The sequence below is a fragment of the Erpetoichthys calabaricus genome, chromosome 18 (assembly GCF_900747795.2).
Source record: "Erpetoichthys calabaricus chromosome 18, fErpCal1.3, whole genome shotgun sequence".
Lineage (NCBI taxonomy): Eukaryota > Metazoa > Chordata > Cladistia > Polypteriformes > Polypteridae > Erpetoichthys > Erpetoichthys calabaricus.
In genome coordinates, this window is record NC_041411.2 from 82415230 (window position 1) to 82430235 (window position 15006).

The 15006-nt window shown below is 45.1% G+C and overlaps 1 protein-coding gene across 2 annotated transcripts in view; it reads left to right on the forward strand.

Annotated features, from left to right (window-relative positions):
* ptprga (protein tyrosine phosphatase receptor type Ga) overlaps positions 1-14838 on the forward strand; it is a 411465-nt gene extending 396627 nt beyond the window's left edge. For both annotated transcript variants that reach the window (XM_051921188.1, XM_028825125.2), the window contains 5 exons: positions 398-526; positions 4039-4185; positions 4726-4868; positions 5466-5601; positions 10117-14838. In XM_051921188.1, the coding sequence (XP_051777148.1) occupies positions 398-526; positions 4039-4185; positions 4726-4868; positions 5466-5601; positions 10117-10263 (702 nt within the window). In that variant the 3' untranslated portion in view covers positions 10264-14838. The remainder of the gene's footprint in view (positions 1-397; positions 527-4038; positions 4186-4725; positions 4869-5465; positions 5602-10116) is intronic.
* The last annotated feature ends 168 nt before the right edge of the window (positions 14839-15006 follow it).

A 15006-nucleotide genomic window follows, 5' to 3' on the forward strand; every position in this document is an offset into this window, starting at 1 on the left:
GCCATTGTAGAGCACTGGTCTCCATAGGTGGCTACTCTGTTATAAACATTTTTATCTGCATTCTGTATGAAAACATTAGAGTCCATACAGTTAGTAACTTATGAAAAATATATCATTTTTGGGTGGGGCATTCCTTTAGTGGGCACACTCTTTATAAAATATTACATGAGACCTTTTGCCCTCTCCAGTTCAATGCAAATACGGTGCCACAGGCAAATTCTTAGCAATTCCAACACACAAAATGGAATGAGGTGAAAATCGAAATTGCATTTTAGTTTGGTGATCCTTCCCTATAAAGAGACAGACGCGCCATCCCACCTAAAGTGTCCTTTTGAGATTCATGTCTTGGTGTCGCAGCCTTTTGTCAAATGACTTAACTTTCTTTTTGTGACTGCAGGGTTACTGCCGGAGCAATGAGTTCATCATTACACAGCACCCTTTGCCTCACACCACTAAAGACCTCTGGAGGATGATCTGGGACCACAACGCACAAATCATTGTGATGTTGCCAGATAACCAAGGCCTAGTAAGTGTAACCTTCACTCCGGTGTCTTATTATGAAATGAATGTACTGAAGACAAAACACAAAGCGTCCTTCTTGAGCCATTTTTCTTTCTTCTTCATGTTAGATTGCACTTGATGTGCTAAGGTGAAATCCCGGCCCATAATGACACCACATGCTAACAAATCCTGACATTAAAGCAGTACCTGCCATATGCCATCCTGCGCTCGGCTCATCACCCTGAAGCCCTTACTCTGTGTGATTGCCATCCTGTCCTCCTCACTGGAGTTGACACCTCTGGCCTTCTGTTTCGGTTTGGGTGACAGTTTGTATTCCATCACGTGGCAATGAAGAGCCAGCTTTTTGATAAAGCATTAAGATGAGAGTGGCAGTGTTGGCAGGTGTGCTGGGTTGGCATTTCCACTGAAAAAAGAACAAAAAGGAGATGTGTAGAAGTTTGTGTGGACACAAGCCCTGCTGTCTTAAAGCCAAACGCTCGTTCACAAATGCTTGGGACTTCGGCACTACAGGACCACACGAGGACCTCTAGACATCTCAGATAATGAAGCCTCGTTATTTATATAACCTTTAGTCTTACCTGCCCCAGTATAAGCAAGACACAAGTGAGCATCGCCCTTTTGGCACCCTTCTTTACTGTGTTTGGGCCTCCGTCATGGAGGCTGCGGCGCTCCGCCTCATGCTGCTTGTTAATAAAACTCAGCAGGGCAACATTTCTTGTCAGAATTTTGCTGAGCCACAGCTGACATGCTGGCCGTTAATGGTGTTTCCAAATCTCGCAGCTTCGCCCCCAGTTACCGTATGCTAATCAGTCTGTCACCACTGTCTCGTCATCCTTAGGGGAGGTTAAAAGAAATCGGCTTCATGTGTCGTTTGTTTATTTTTTTTTCCCTTTTCTTTCTGCTTGCTGAATGTCACGAGTGGCTGACGGAATAAGCAGTGAAGCCGCACATCATGCACGGGAATGATTTGAAATGTTGGCTCGCAAAGCTTAAGTAAAACGTGCAGAGACACACAGAGAGCCACCGCAGCGACATTCAGCTCCTGTCTACGGTGCATTGGTACGTCACGTCGTTAACACCCAAACCCCCTTCACTGTTCTCCATTTTCCTTTTCTCACATTGTGGTAGCCAAGTCTACGAGGTGCCAGATGGTCCTGGTTTGTAGAAGGCGCTCTCTGCGCACCTCATGATTGTCTTGGACCACAGCGAGAAAGGGTGTGAGGATTTCTAAAGGCTCCCAAAGCCAGGTCAGGCTTGAAGTACCGCACTGGTGACTTGTCCTCACTGATCCTGTGCAAAAGTGCCCAGCTCTTCTGGTTGGAGAAAGATGAGTCCGTGAGTTTGGAAGTTATCTTTGCACACAGGTCTGTGTGCTCAGGGTGGAGATCTTAGAACTGGGGTCACCAACTCCGGACCTGGAGGACCACCGTGGCTGCAGGTTTTCATTCTAACCCTTTTCTTAACGAGTCTCCTGTTTCTGCTGCTAATTAACTTCTTTTCGATTCATTTTAATTGATTTGCTCTTGAAGACTCAGACCCCTTAATTGTTTCTTTTTCATTAATTAGCAGCCAAACAATAATGAGATTCAAAATGAGCCAAAACAACTGGTGTCCATCATACAGTATCTGAAAATAAAGAACAGTGAAGGTCTCAGGAACGTCGATCTGCTCAGGTCCCCAGGGCTCTTAGAAAAGAGAAAATCCACAATTTCGGACATGTCTGCTAATGCACCACGAGAGCAGCAACAAGCCACAGAATTAAAGTACGAGTTTAATTAGCAACAAGAATCAAGAGCCTGATTGAGCAACTGGTTGGAGTGAAGGGTCTTGTTCAGAAAGCGGACGCCATCTCCTTCTTGTTGTTTGTTTTAGACTGGCCTACCCCTACTACAAACCCTGAACTTAACGTTCATAGGGGTAAGGCCAGGTACACCCGGGTCCCTAATCTTAAAAACAAGTGGCGTCCGCTTTTTGAACAAGAGCCGGAGTGAAATTGGTTGGAGTTTGAGGCCCTGACTTAGCTGCTCTTCTTTTGGCTCCCTCACTTCACATTTCATTTCTGTTTGGCTGCCATTTAAGGAAAGAAATGAAGCGGCTCAGAGGAACGAGGAAGAAATCTTAAAAAAGCAAATCAACTGAAGTGAATTCACAAAAAGTTAATTAGCAACACAAACAGGGCAGTCATTAAAAAAAGGTTAGAATGAAAACCTGCAGCCACGGTGGTCCTCGAAGACCACTGTCTTAGAAACTACTTGTTCAACAATTTTTCTATCTTTATTAACCTGTAGTCATCCAGCAGCTACACACAACACAAAAAATGCATAATTTTAAAGATGAAAATTGTAATTGGTAGATGTAGGAGTTTTTATCTGGTCATCAGTTTAGACGACACATTAAGTTTTACCACACACAGCCAGTTTCGCTACATTCTCGTGTCTCCTAACCAATGATGAAATATTAACGTGGACCAGTAATCTAACTCCAATTTACTGTTTTTCATCTATAAGACCAATTTTATCATTATGATATAAATCGTTAGTGAGTCAGTTAATTGAGTTAGCTCGACTTACTATCGTTTGCTTCAATGTGACTGCGGCTGTTAGCCACTTGTTACGTGTAGCCTCGGCGGTGAAGGCCGTGTGACTAGCGTGTGCTCTGTAATAAAACGTCACGTGCTCAGAAGCTACCAGGCCGTGCGTTTGCATAAATAGCATTTCATACACAACCTCAGAGGCTCGGCGCCATTCATTGGCTTGTGTTTCAGAATAGGCTGCTTACCTTAACGTGAGTTACATTTAATTCAAAGCCTAACCACAGTATTCAAGAACACTCGCCAGATAGGAATATTCAGACTGCGAGCCTCGGCGGCTGACATCCAGCGTGTGTCCACAGTTAAGAGGGGCTACACCTCTTCAGTATTAATTACGACGACAGCAGGCAGATAACCATCACAGTAACCAACAAAGGGAGGAAGAGGCTGACCCTTTAAATGCCATTAACTTGGCCTTGTTGCTCTTCTCTTTTGAGCAAAGTTGTGTCCTTTTTGGAGCCTTGGAGACCAAAACTGCACCCAGGACTCCAGATGAGGCCTCACCAGTGTGTTATAAAGTTTGAGCAGACCCTCCTGTGACTTGTACTCACCACACATCAAGGCGCTATATAACCTGACATTCTGTTAGCCTTCTTAATGGCTTCTCAACACTGTCGGGAAGTCGATAGCTTAGAGTCCACTACGACTCCTAAGTTCTTCTCATAAGGTGGACTCTCGATTTCCAGACCTCCCATTGTGTATTCAAACTTCACATTTTTACTTCCTATGTGTAAAACTTTACATTTACTGACATTTGCCACAAATCTGCCCAAGCTGGCATGCTGTCCAAGTCCCCCTGTGGCGACTCAACAGATTCTCAATTATCTGCCAATCCACATTCCTTGGTGTCATCTAAAGACGTAGCCATCTTGTTCTTTCTGTTCCTGCCCAACTTTTCCTGTTCTGCCCCATTTCTCTATTTGCAGGCTGAAGACGAGTACGTGTATTGGCCAAGCCGGGAAGAATCGATGAACTGTGAGGCGTTTACTGTAACCCTTATCAGCAAAGACAGACTGTGCCTCTCCAATGAAGAGCAAATTATCATCCATGATTTCATCCTGGAAGCAACACAGGTACCATCAGCTTACCGAGTCGTTCTTCACAGACTCCCTGCTGTGCGTTTCATTTTCCACCCTTTTAAATGGTGTGGGTTGCCCTTTTTATGTTATTATTTTTATTTTATTATACTTTATTAATCCCTTAGGATATTACTTGTTTTTTTTCACATACCCCTTGGCGTCAGAGCGCAGGGTCAGCCATTGTACAGCGCCCCTGGAGCAATTACATGTTAAGGGTCTTGCTCAAGGGCCCAGCAGAGTAGCATCTCTTTTGGCAGTGACGGGGATTCGAACCGGCAACCTTCGGGATGCCAGCGCAGATCCTTAGCCTCAGAGCCACCACTCCGCCCCAGTGTTTAGTTTTTGCCACTTTGTTTTGCCCACAGACACTTTGTGTTTCATCAAGTTGCTAATTCGTCAGTAAAAAAAAAAAAAAAGATTCTTCTTACTCCTGACTACTCGAAAACAGAACGATGAACTGAGTGCAGTAAGAATGATTCTGTAGAAACTGCGTCCACTGTTTTCCATTCTTTCTTTCTTTGCACCTTTGTTCAGGATGACTATGTGCTAGAAGTTCGTCACTTCCAGTGCCCAAAATGGCCAAATCCAGATGCTCCAATCAGCAGCACTTTTGAACTTATCAACGTCATCAAGGAGGAGGCTTTGACGCGTGATGGTCCAACGATCGTCCATGACGAGTATGTGGTCTTTCTTTTATGACTTTCCTCTGTTTGTTGTGAACGAGAATTTATTTTTGGCAGTAGTAAAACATTAAGTCCATCAACTGACAAATCCATCTGGAAAAGCATGGCTTGATATTTAAGAATTCACTGTACTCAACGTGTTAATGCAAATGGGACCCACCTCTATAGTCTAACAATAGGAGTACAGTCAGGCCACGGGACTCGTTTAGGGTCACCGTGGGATTTAAAGATGGAGGTCTAAACAAACCTGCTGCATCTTCTCAAAGGCATTTTACCAAATTTGGAGTCGTGAGAAGGTGGGCACTAGGATCAGATAATAAGAACATGTTGGTGGAGCACCATCTGTTGGAATGACAACTGCAATGCATTTTATGACTACAAATGTTTGTGATGCACATTCTTTTGGAATGAGAGAGACATAACAAATGGACGGACACACAGACGCTTATCCTTTTGTTAAGGTGGATGATCATTTGCTTATGTGTTCAGTTTTGGGGTGAATTTGGTGATATATGTGGGTGCATGTAAACCACATGCTGCTCTAAAACATGTCTGTTTAAAACACTTCTCTCCTTGGCGTCTCTCCCACAGGTTTGGTGCAGTTTCAGCAGGAATGTTCTGTGCCCTTACTACCTTATCTCAACAGCTCGAGAGCGAAAATGCTGTGGATGTTTATCAGGTGGCAAAAATGATCAACCTCATGAGACCAGGGGTGTTTACAGATATTGTAAGTACTGCATGTTCTGTGGGCGCATCACTTACACACACACACACACACATAACCGCCAGGAACTGCCAAGGGGGCCGTTGTACTGCTGCATGGAAACCCGAGGTGATACACTGGGACAGTTCAGCTTTGTGAACATCATGTGTTGCAATCAGATGGTGGTGTAGGGAGACTCCGACCTGGCTGTTGTGCAGTACGTCCCTCAGCTGTCTTTACTGTCTGGCTGGATCATATAAAACTGATTTTGTGATTCGACTTTTATCAAACTGCGTCCACGGCTGGCCAGACAGCTCCACATTAATGCTACACATAATTTTAAAATGAGGATAAAGAAAATGAATGAATGGAGATACATTAACTACTGTACAGTATATGTACATCAGGCATTTTCATAACCCATATATCCAGCACATGGTTGTGGGGTAGCTGGAGCCTAACATGTGCACACACACACACACTATACAGCCGAACCTATGGGGGCACCTGACCATCACACCTATACGAGTTTGTTGGACATCCCATTCCAAAACCATGAGCATTAATATGGTGTTGCCCCCCTTATAGCAGCCCCCACACTTCTTTCCACAAGACCCCAGAGTGTGTCTGTGGGCATTTGTACCCGTTCATCCACAAAGGTCAGGTACTGATGTTGGACGAGAAGACCTTGGCTCACCGATTCATCTGTCAGGGCTTTGTGCAGGCCACTCGACCCTTCACTGGCACCAAGAGGCCGAGCCCAAACCCTGCCATTAGCGCTCCTCCACCGGACTTTATAGTAGGGACCATGCAGTGAGGCGAGACTCGCCAGTCCATCTTTCCGGTGCTCAACAATCCAATTCCGGGTGCTTTATGTCAGCTTGTGTGCAGCTGCTCAGCCATGGAGATCCATTTCAGTTCTTGTGCTGACGTTGCTTCAAGCGTTAGTTTGGATCTGTCTTGTAGATGATGCCACAGAGGACTGGCCATTTCTACACACTGCAGCACTCAGCAGGCCCACTCTGTGAGCGAGTGTGTGGGGACCACCACTTCACGGTTGAGCTTTTGCTTCTTGACACTTCCACTTCACAATAAGGTGACTGGGGCAGATCAAGTGGAGCAGAAATTTCGTGGTAAAGGTGGCATGCTATGCCAATGCCACGTTTCAAGTCACTAAGCCCTTCATTACAACACATGGCTACCTACTGACTGTATGCAGCTGTTAACAATGGCCGTGCTACAGGGTTGTCCACTTACTTTTGGCCCAGCCGTAGTTTGGTTGGGTCATTACTGTCATACTACACCTGTTCCTATTGCACTTCATGTTTCCCATAAGCCTTCAAATAAAAAACTAACAGATGTTGTGATTTACTCTGTTACGTTACGTTAGTCAGTGGTACAGAGAGATCTGTAAAGATTATAGCTTACACTCCAATGGCTCGGCTGTTCGAGGGGACTGTCGGATTGATTGGATAGATAGATAGATAGATAGATAGATAGATAGATAGATAGATAGATAGATAGATAGATAGATAGATAGATAGATAGATAGATAGATAGATAGATAGATAGATAGATAGATAGATATGAAAGGCACTATATTAGATAGATAGATAGATAGATACTTTATTAATCCCAATGGGAAATTCACATTCTTCAGCAGCAGCATACTGATACAATAAATAATATTAAATTAAAGAATGATAATAATACAGGTGAAAAAAAAAAAAAAAACAGACAATAACTATGTATAATGTTAAATATTAACGTTTACCCCCCCTGGTGGAATTAAAGAGTCGCATAGTTTGGGGGAGGAACGATCTCCTCAATCTGTCTGTGGAGCAGGACAGTGACAGCAGTCTGTCGCTGAAGCTGCTCTTCTGTCTGGAGATGACATTATTTAGTGGATGCAGTGGATTCTCCATAATTGATAGGAGCCTGCTGAGCGCCCTTCGCTCTGCCACAGATGTTAAACTGTCCAGCTCCATGCCAACAATAGAGCCTGCCTTCCTCACCAGTTTGTCCAGGCGTGAGGCGTCTTTCCTCTTAATGCTGCCTCCCCAGCACACCACTGCGTAGAAGAGGGCGCTCGCCACAACTGTTTGATAGAACATCTGCAGCATCTTATTGCAGATGTTGAAGGAAGCCAGCCTTCTAAGGAAGTATAACCGGCTTTGTCCTTTCTTGCACAGCGCATCAGTATTGGCAGTCCAGTCTAATTTATCATCCAGCTGCACTCCCATTTTGGTATTAACATTTTGACTTTGGCATCGACACCAGCTTTCAGACCACAGTACCAAAATGGCTCTGAAGCAAATTAACAGAGAACTCCAAAACCCAGCTGCCTTACTCCAGCCTCCCTGGTCCACTGCGCCATTGTGCCACACTATGCATTGCTTTCCATTGGCATCCGCCGTGACTTCCCGATCTCATTGACGCAATAAGGGGGTCCCTGGGAAGTCTTGATTGAGTCGAAACCTGTGGGTTTGTTTCATTTCGTTCAGTCTACAGAACAGACGCATTCCCACACATACGCCACCGAGTGTCGAGGAAATGGGGGAGGCGTTTGGAGGGATTGAAAGGAAAGCTGAGAATTCTGAAATGCTGGCACCGCACCGTTTTAAAGTTTGAGTTTTACGGTACTTTTCCAGTACCAGTATAGCCCCACACGGTACCATTTCACGATTTATACTAACCATGATACTTGTCACACAGACAGGTAACAGAACACATTTTAAAATCTCCGATATCTCTTACCCAACATGTCACCTTTCCTCAGTATCCTCGTGTGTCTGAATCTCACATTCGACTGCTTTCCTGTAAGGTCTGCTTCTCAGGCTTCTGTGTCTGACGACGACTCTCAGTGTGCCTCTCACCTCCTCCTCGCGTGTCTCCCACTTGCGCTTCTTCTTTTGAGCTAAACTGACTAATCGGATTGTTCAGAGGTATGGGATGCACCCACAGACCCCCTTAGCATTCTTTGATATCATCCCTTCCAGAGTGTCCAGCGCCAAGCTGCCTTACAGCCGCGCTGTTTCCCATAATTCCACTATTGCGCCTTAATAAGAGCCACCTGGCCAGTATAATGCTGCTGAGTTAGGGGTACCAGTTGGGTCAGTTCAATCAATCCGTTTATTGATTCAGGCACCGGTTAGTACACAGGATTCATGCGTTGCAAGTCTGCTTTTTAGATGTTCTCCCTTACTTATAAAAAGACATATCGTTTACCCAAGCATTTCATTTTATATCGCGCAAATCGGCCAACCGTTTCTGTTTTGGGCCCTAAAGAAGGAAAGGTCATCTTTCATGTGTCTAACAGACACGCCGGCGTTCCTAAAGAAACTGGGAGTTGTCCCGGGTCAGCTGACTGCACCCTGCCTTGTGACAGACGCCTGCCGTTAGCGCAAAGCGGCAAAGTCAGCTGTCAGCCCTTAGGAGCCTGCAAGCAGTTCATATTGCTTTCAGAGTCGCTAGGCCGCCCGGCTTAACAAAACACGGATGGTGTTAACAATTTGAACATCCATCAATCCATTTTCCAACCCGCTGAATCCGAACACAGGGTCACGGGGGTCTGCTGGAGCCAATCCCAGCCAACACAGGGCACAAGGCAGGAACCAATCCCGGGCAGGGTGCCAACCCACCGCAGGACACACACAAACACACCCACACACCAAGCACACACTAGGGCCAATTTAGAATCGCCAATCCACCTAACCGCATGTCTTTGGACTGTGGGAGGAAACCCACACAGACACGGGGAGAACATGCAAACTCCACGCAGGGAGGACCCAGGAAGTGAACCCAGGTCTCCTAACTGTGAGGCAGCAGCGCTACCCACTGCGCCACCATGCTGCCCACAATTTAAACATTCTAAACGAAATACAAAGACTCTCCTAATATAATAATAAAAGCCCTAAGTAAAGTCCCGGCACCACTTCAGGTCGATCCATCCACCAGCGTCATGCGTAACACTGCAGTTTAGGGTGCTGCACAAACACATCTGTTACTCATTCACTCTCCTGTGACAAGACCTCAACAAAAATTCAAACGTTGTGGTGGTCAGCCCTGTTGAGGTCCGTGGTTTGCCGCTGGAGTCTTAAAAACTACCAGAGAAAAAAAATGGCAATCATAAATAAGGAAGAAGGTGGTGCTACTCATGTACCCCTCTGAAGTAACAGGACCTCAACAAGGGCTCCTTCAGCAGATGTGGGGTGAAGGTAAAATGACTTGTGAACGTGAAGGACTCCCAGCTCTTACACCAAATACGTGATGTCATGAGAAACGTGTGCCAGTGAAGCCCCTCGGACCAGAGAGGAGATGAAGAAACGCCGTACCGAAGACCCAAACAGAGCAGTAAACGAGTAACGGACTAATTCAAGTGTCAGGAGCCGGAGTCGGCCACGGCTGACAAAGCTGTGCACTTCAGAACAGGAGTGATGTGATTTTGACAGTTGATGTATCGCCCGTGCATGACAGTACGCTTGAGGCTGAACCAGAGAGCGCTCTTTGTAAATGTCGGTCTGTCTTTTTCTTTTACAGGAACAATACCAATATCTATATAAAGCAATGCTCAGCTTGGTCAGCACCAAGGAGAACGGAAACGGCGCCGTGCTAATGGACAAAAATGGCACCGTTGTTGTGACAGACGAATCGGACCCCGCAGAAAGCATGGAGTCTCTAGTTTGAAGTTGGAGGCACTTACTTTATTAAACCTAAAGGACTAGGCAGACTTTTTTGAGGCCTTTTTTTGCCAGACTCTAGTAAAAAAAAAAAAAAAAAAAAATTAAAAAAAATATATATATATAACCTGATTAATTTTTTTACACTGAAAACTTTTTGATATTTATTTTTGCCATTTTATGTCTTAATGTTATCCTACTGAGCATTTGCACCTATGTTTTAATTTCACACAATGAAACGTTAATTCTTTCTAGTTTGCACTATATATTCAGTGTTACTGCCTATAAGAATCAAGTCCTAATGTAACATTCCATGGCACCCATCCGACTTGTGCGTCCTTCAGTTTGCCCGGCGCCCAGGGCAGGGTCTGGGCACAAGCGCCCTGCTTTTCGATGTTTTAATAGCGGAACAAGCGATGCCATGCAGGACGCTGGTGTGCCCTCGACTCGCACCGAGCTCCTTCTGACTCCACCTTTAGCAAAAGAGCGAAAGCCGTGGCGTCTTGGAGGCTTTACAAGGTAACGTTTGGCTTTTCTGTTTTCTTAGTGTAAGCGGAAGCCTGAAGAAAAGTATGAAGAGTAAGAAAAACACATGCTGTGAAGTGAGGGGGCAAATGAAGCCATCGTGAGGCTTTGGGGGGAGGTGGGGTGGGATTTTAATTTAATTTTTTGTTTTTTTTCCCTCCCTCTTGGGTATCCTTTTGGTCTTTTAATAATTAAACGTAAAAATGTAGGAAATGAAAGTGTTTATCAAGTTATATACGTGTGTGTGTGTGTGTGTGTGTACTGACCAGATACGTTTACACACACGCACACACACAGAGTGTGTTTGTGAATGAAAGGCCGTATACGAGGGGGGACCCACAAATTCACAGAATTGTTAAAAGAAAAACAAACTGAGTGCCAGTGCTGTGCCCCTCTTTTGTTCTCGGGTCTAAAACTTCCTGCGCATTTTGTTTGTTTTTCACGGCCTCAGTTTAAATTCTGTTTTCCCCGAGACAGCGTGAGATCTGGCACATTCTGGGGTGTGCCAGCGTATTCTCGCTCAGAAACTCTGTGACTGGCCACGCGGTGTGTGACGGTGGCCTGTTTTGGGTCTCCCTCTGGGCGCCTTTTCCTGATGCGTTCCCAGCAGTTCAGCGTAATGTGGCTGATTGGCGGTCTGTCCACGGGGTACAAGTCCATCAGTGTCTGCTGTGGTGGCTTGGAGGGAGGAGAAAAAAAATAACAATAAATAAAAATCAGCAAAGTCGCCCGCAATGAGTGTAGAAAGACGCACTCGGCCCGGTGAAGCAGACTGCGGTGGCCGGTTCGAGATGTGCACCCACCCTAAGCCTCGTGCTACTGACCGATTCCAGGAATTTTAGGGTCCCCCCCCCCCGTGTAAGAGAGAGTATCAGTTTGGCTGAGTGTGTCGTGTTATAAGCTGTGAAATAAAGAGAAGTACAAAGAAAAGGGCTTGGGGTCCCAAGAGAAGACCCATTTCACTAATGGTCCTGGTTAGAAAAATTAGAAAAACAAAAGCAAGAAAATCACTGAAGCGAGTTCAGGTTTGTACAACGCAGCATCTCGTGATGACAAAGGCGACATCTGTGCTACTGTCACATCCTCACATAAAAACGTCGTTTGTAAAAGAAGCCGCTCGCCGTCCACACTGGCATTTTCATAACATTCACAAAAGTATCTCCGTCCACACTAAAACAACCAAAAACACATACGACGCGGCCGTTCACACACACACACTCGGTGGAAACAGAAAGAGCAAACGTCCTCAGCGCTGGACGTTCATTTGCACCTTGGGTTTACACGCAGAGAACAGCAACGGCGAACACAAACTGATGAGTATGAGACGAGCAAAGTGGCCGAGGCAATGTAATGAGCAGGATCCAATCAGAGTAGGGCCACGTAAGAAACACGAGCCAATGAGAGCGCGATTAGAGTCTGTGTTTTCAAAACTCTCCGTTTTCACCCAAACACGCTGCAGTGCTGAGCTGGCGTTTTCAGAAACACGCGGCTCTTTTTTAGGGGATGTGGAGATCAAGGTCTGCGTTTTGAAACAAAAAGTAGTCGCGTGGACCTCCGCAGTATCAAACGGCGAGGTTGGCGACGTCCTCCACCGTAACCCAATGTCAGTGATGCCGCCTGGCCACCCAGTTGTTGGTTTTCTGGTCAGCCATGGTGTGCAGCTGCTTGTCGGGAGTGGGACCCAAAGCTCAATCCCGTGGCCAGGGCAGCCCCCGCAGCCAATTCACGGATCGTGTTACGCGTATCGCGGCGTGAGCTCTCGACTGAGACCAAGATCAGGGCCCAGTGGTTGACATTTTTTTGTGTGACAGACATTATATACACAGACAGAGAGAATCATCAAGTAAGAAATGAGCAGCAACCTCAACTTTGTCCAACAGAAACTCAAGTGGGAAGATGAAATGTCACATCTCAGAGCTCGGAAAACACCGATGGCACGTGAACTGGGCATTAAATGAAGAGGCAGATGGGACGCCATTGTTCATCCAACCTGCTATGCTCTGTTCTGGGGTCAAAGAGGGAGAAAGTGTTAGAAAGAGTGCCACCTTGTGGTCTGGAGGTGAATTACGCCCGTGTCCGGCAGCAGCAGCTCTTTGCTTTGGATTGCCGTTTTGCACGCGCCGATCACGTGAACTCCACGACCGCGTATTCTTTCCACCAGCTTCACTGAACGCGGCGAACTCCCTCGTCTCTGTGCCTCTTTACGCAGCCACACGTACTCTACGTGACACTCTAAAGGCAGACAAGTGCAGAGTTTGGGATTTGTATTTTTTTTTGTCACTACATACGCACACACGCAGCACGTCCACGAGCAGATATCGGCTTTGTGTCACGCGACTCTCACTGCCTGGATCTTCAGCTTCGATTCAGAATGCAATGTACAGTTTGTTGTTTGTGTTTTTCTTTCTTTCTCTTTCTTTCTTTAGTGATATAAAGCAGCACCAAAACTGTGGCCTAAACGAAATGTGAGCTTTTCCACTCCAACACAAAGGTGTCTTTAATGTGTGAAGTTTTGAAAGCAGCGCGCGGCGCACACACACACACGTGCGCCATTCTTTATGCTGAAAGCTTTCAGGTTCGGCGGCCCCCATTTGTCAGCAGCGTCCCGCAGGCCCTCGCTCAGTGGAGTGGATCGATGCCTTGAATTATTCCTTTGCCTCAAAACTCCGTCTGGGCTTGTTGAACACTTCGGCTGGCGAGTCTCGAGTGTGAAACGGAAATAATAATTGATCAGCGTCGTCGTGCAATTCTGAGAGCCGCGCGACACGACAGCACAACTGCCTTGGTGTTTTAGTCTTTTACTATTGTGTTGCGTTTCTTTTTGAAACAAAGGAAAAGAAAAAAAAATTGGAGGGAAAAAAAGTAGAATCGATCAACTTTACCAAAGATATTTATTACTAACTTCAGCAAGAAGATCAGCGAGTGACATTCTGACCAGCACATCACACACTCGTCGCTTTATCGCGGCTCCATTTTGCCGAGTCCTCTGCTCCGTTTTTTTCCCCCCGTCGACTCTTTGGTTTCTCTTCTCTTTCTGCTCCGCGTTTTTCATTCGAAAACAACAACAAAACAAAAAGACGAAAAGACTTTTACACAACGGTGAACAATAAAAACTGTGATGACGGCAAAGTGAGAGTCGCAACGTCCCCCCGATGGACGGACGGCTCTCTGTCTCTGGTTTTCTTTTTCTTTCCTCTCGTCTTCTACGCGTGATCTTCAGAATATGAACGTGAAGTCCAACACAATCTCTACGGTCTTCTGTTTGTTTGGTTTTCCCTTTTTTTGTTCTCTCCACAATGAGAGACCATCTTATGGAAGTTAAACTCCAACATTTGGGGGAAATGACTTGATGAGGATTTTCTTTTCTCCTTTGCTTTATTTTGGGCATTTTAGAGTCCTGTTATTATTTGTATTTTTTTCCTATAATTACAGACTTTGTGTAGTCGCCAGTTATTCATTTTTATTTTTTTTTGTATCTTTCACATTCGTATACGTCGTAAACGTAAACTCTGTACATATTTTGTTGCTTAATAGTCATCTTCTGGAAACTTTGTATCTATGGTATATAATCATAGAATTTTATATTTTCATATAAAGCTATTTTTTCTCTAGTTTCAACTCCTTCATGATTTTTCGTTTTCTCCTTTGTGTTATTTTTGTTTTTGTGGATATGTGGAATCGACGAAGTCTCCGTGCATTGAAGTCGTGAGTAACAGCATCACATTCCAAACTCAATTCCACACGCGCTCAGTTTTGGGGCAGTGATTGTGAAATCCCAAGCTTTTCTTTTTTTTTATATATATTTTTTTACAGTTCTGTTGTCAGTGTGTGCAATAGAAATAGTTCTAGCCAGTCACTGAATACGTTTGTCTCATTGACCCACTCAGACGTGTGCCGTTTCTCCTCTTTTGTAACTTGGAAAAAAAAAAAAACAAAATTAAAAACTTTTTTTTTTTTTTTTTTGGTTCTGTTCAAAGCTATATAAAATCATTCTATTGTGTTATTTAATATGTAAATTGTATTGCTATACATAAAATAAAGTTTGGGTTTTAATGTACTTTCTGGGCATTTCTGGGTTCTTCCATGAAGCGTTAACCCCCAGGACCCCCTCCATGGCGTTAACCCCCAGCGCCTCCCGGCCTCGGAATTCTGGGAAAAAGCGGTGAAGTCGGGACAAACGGTCATGAAACAGCGATCAGCGCCTGCTGCCATCTAGTGGCTGAAG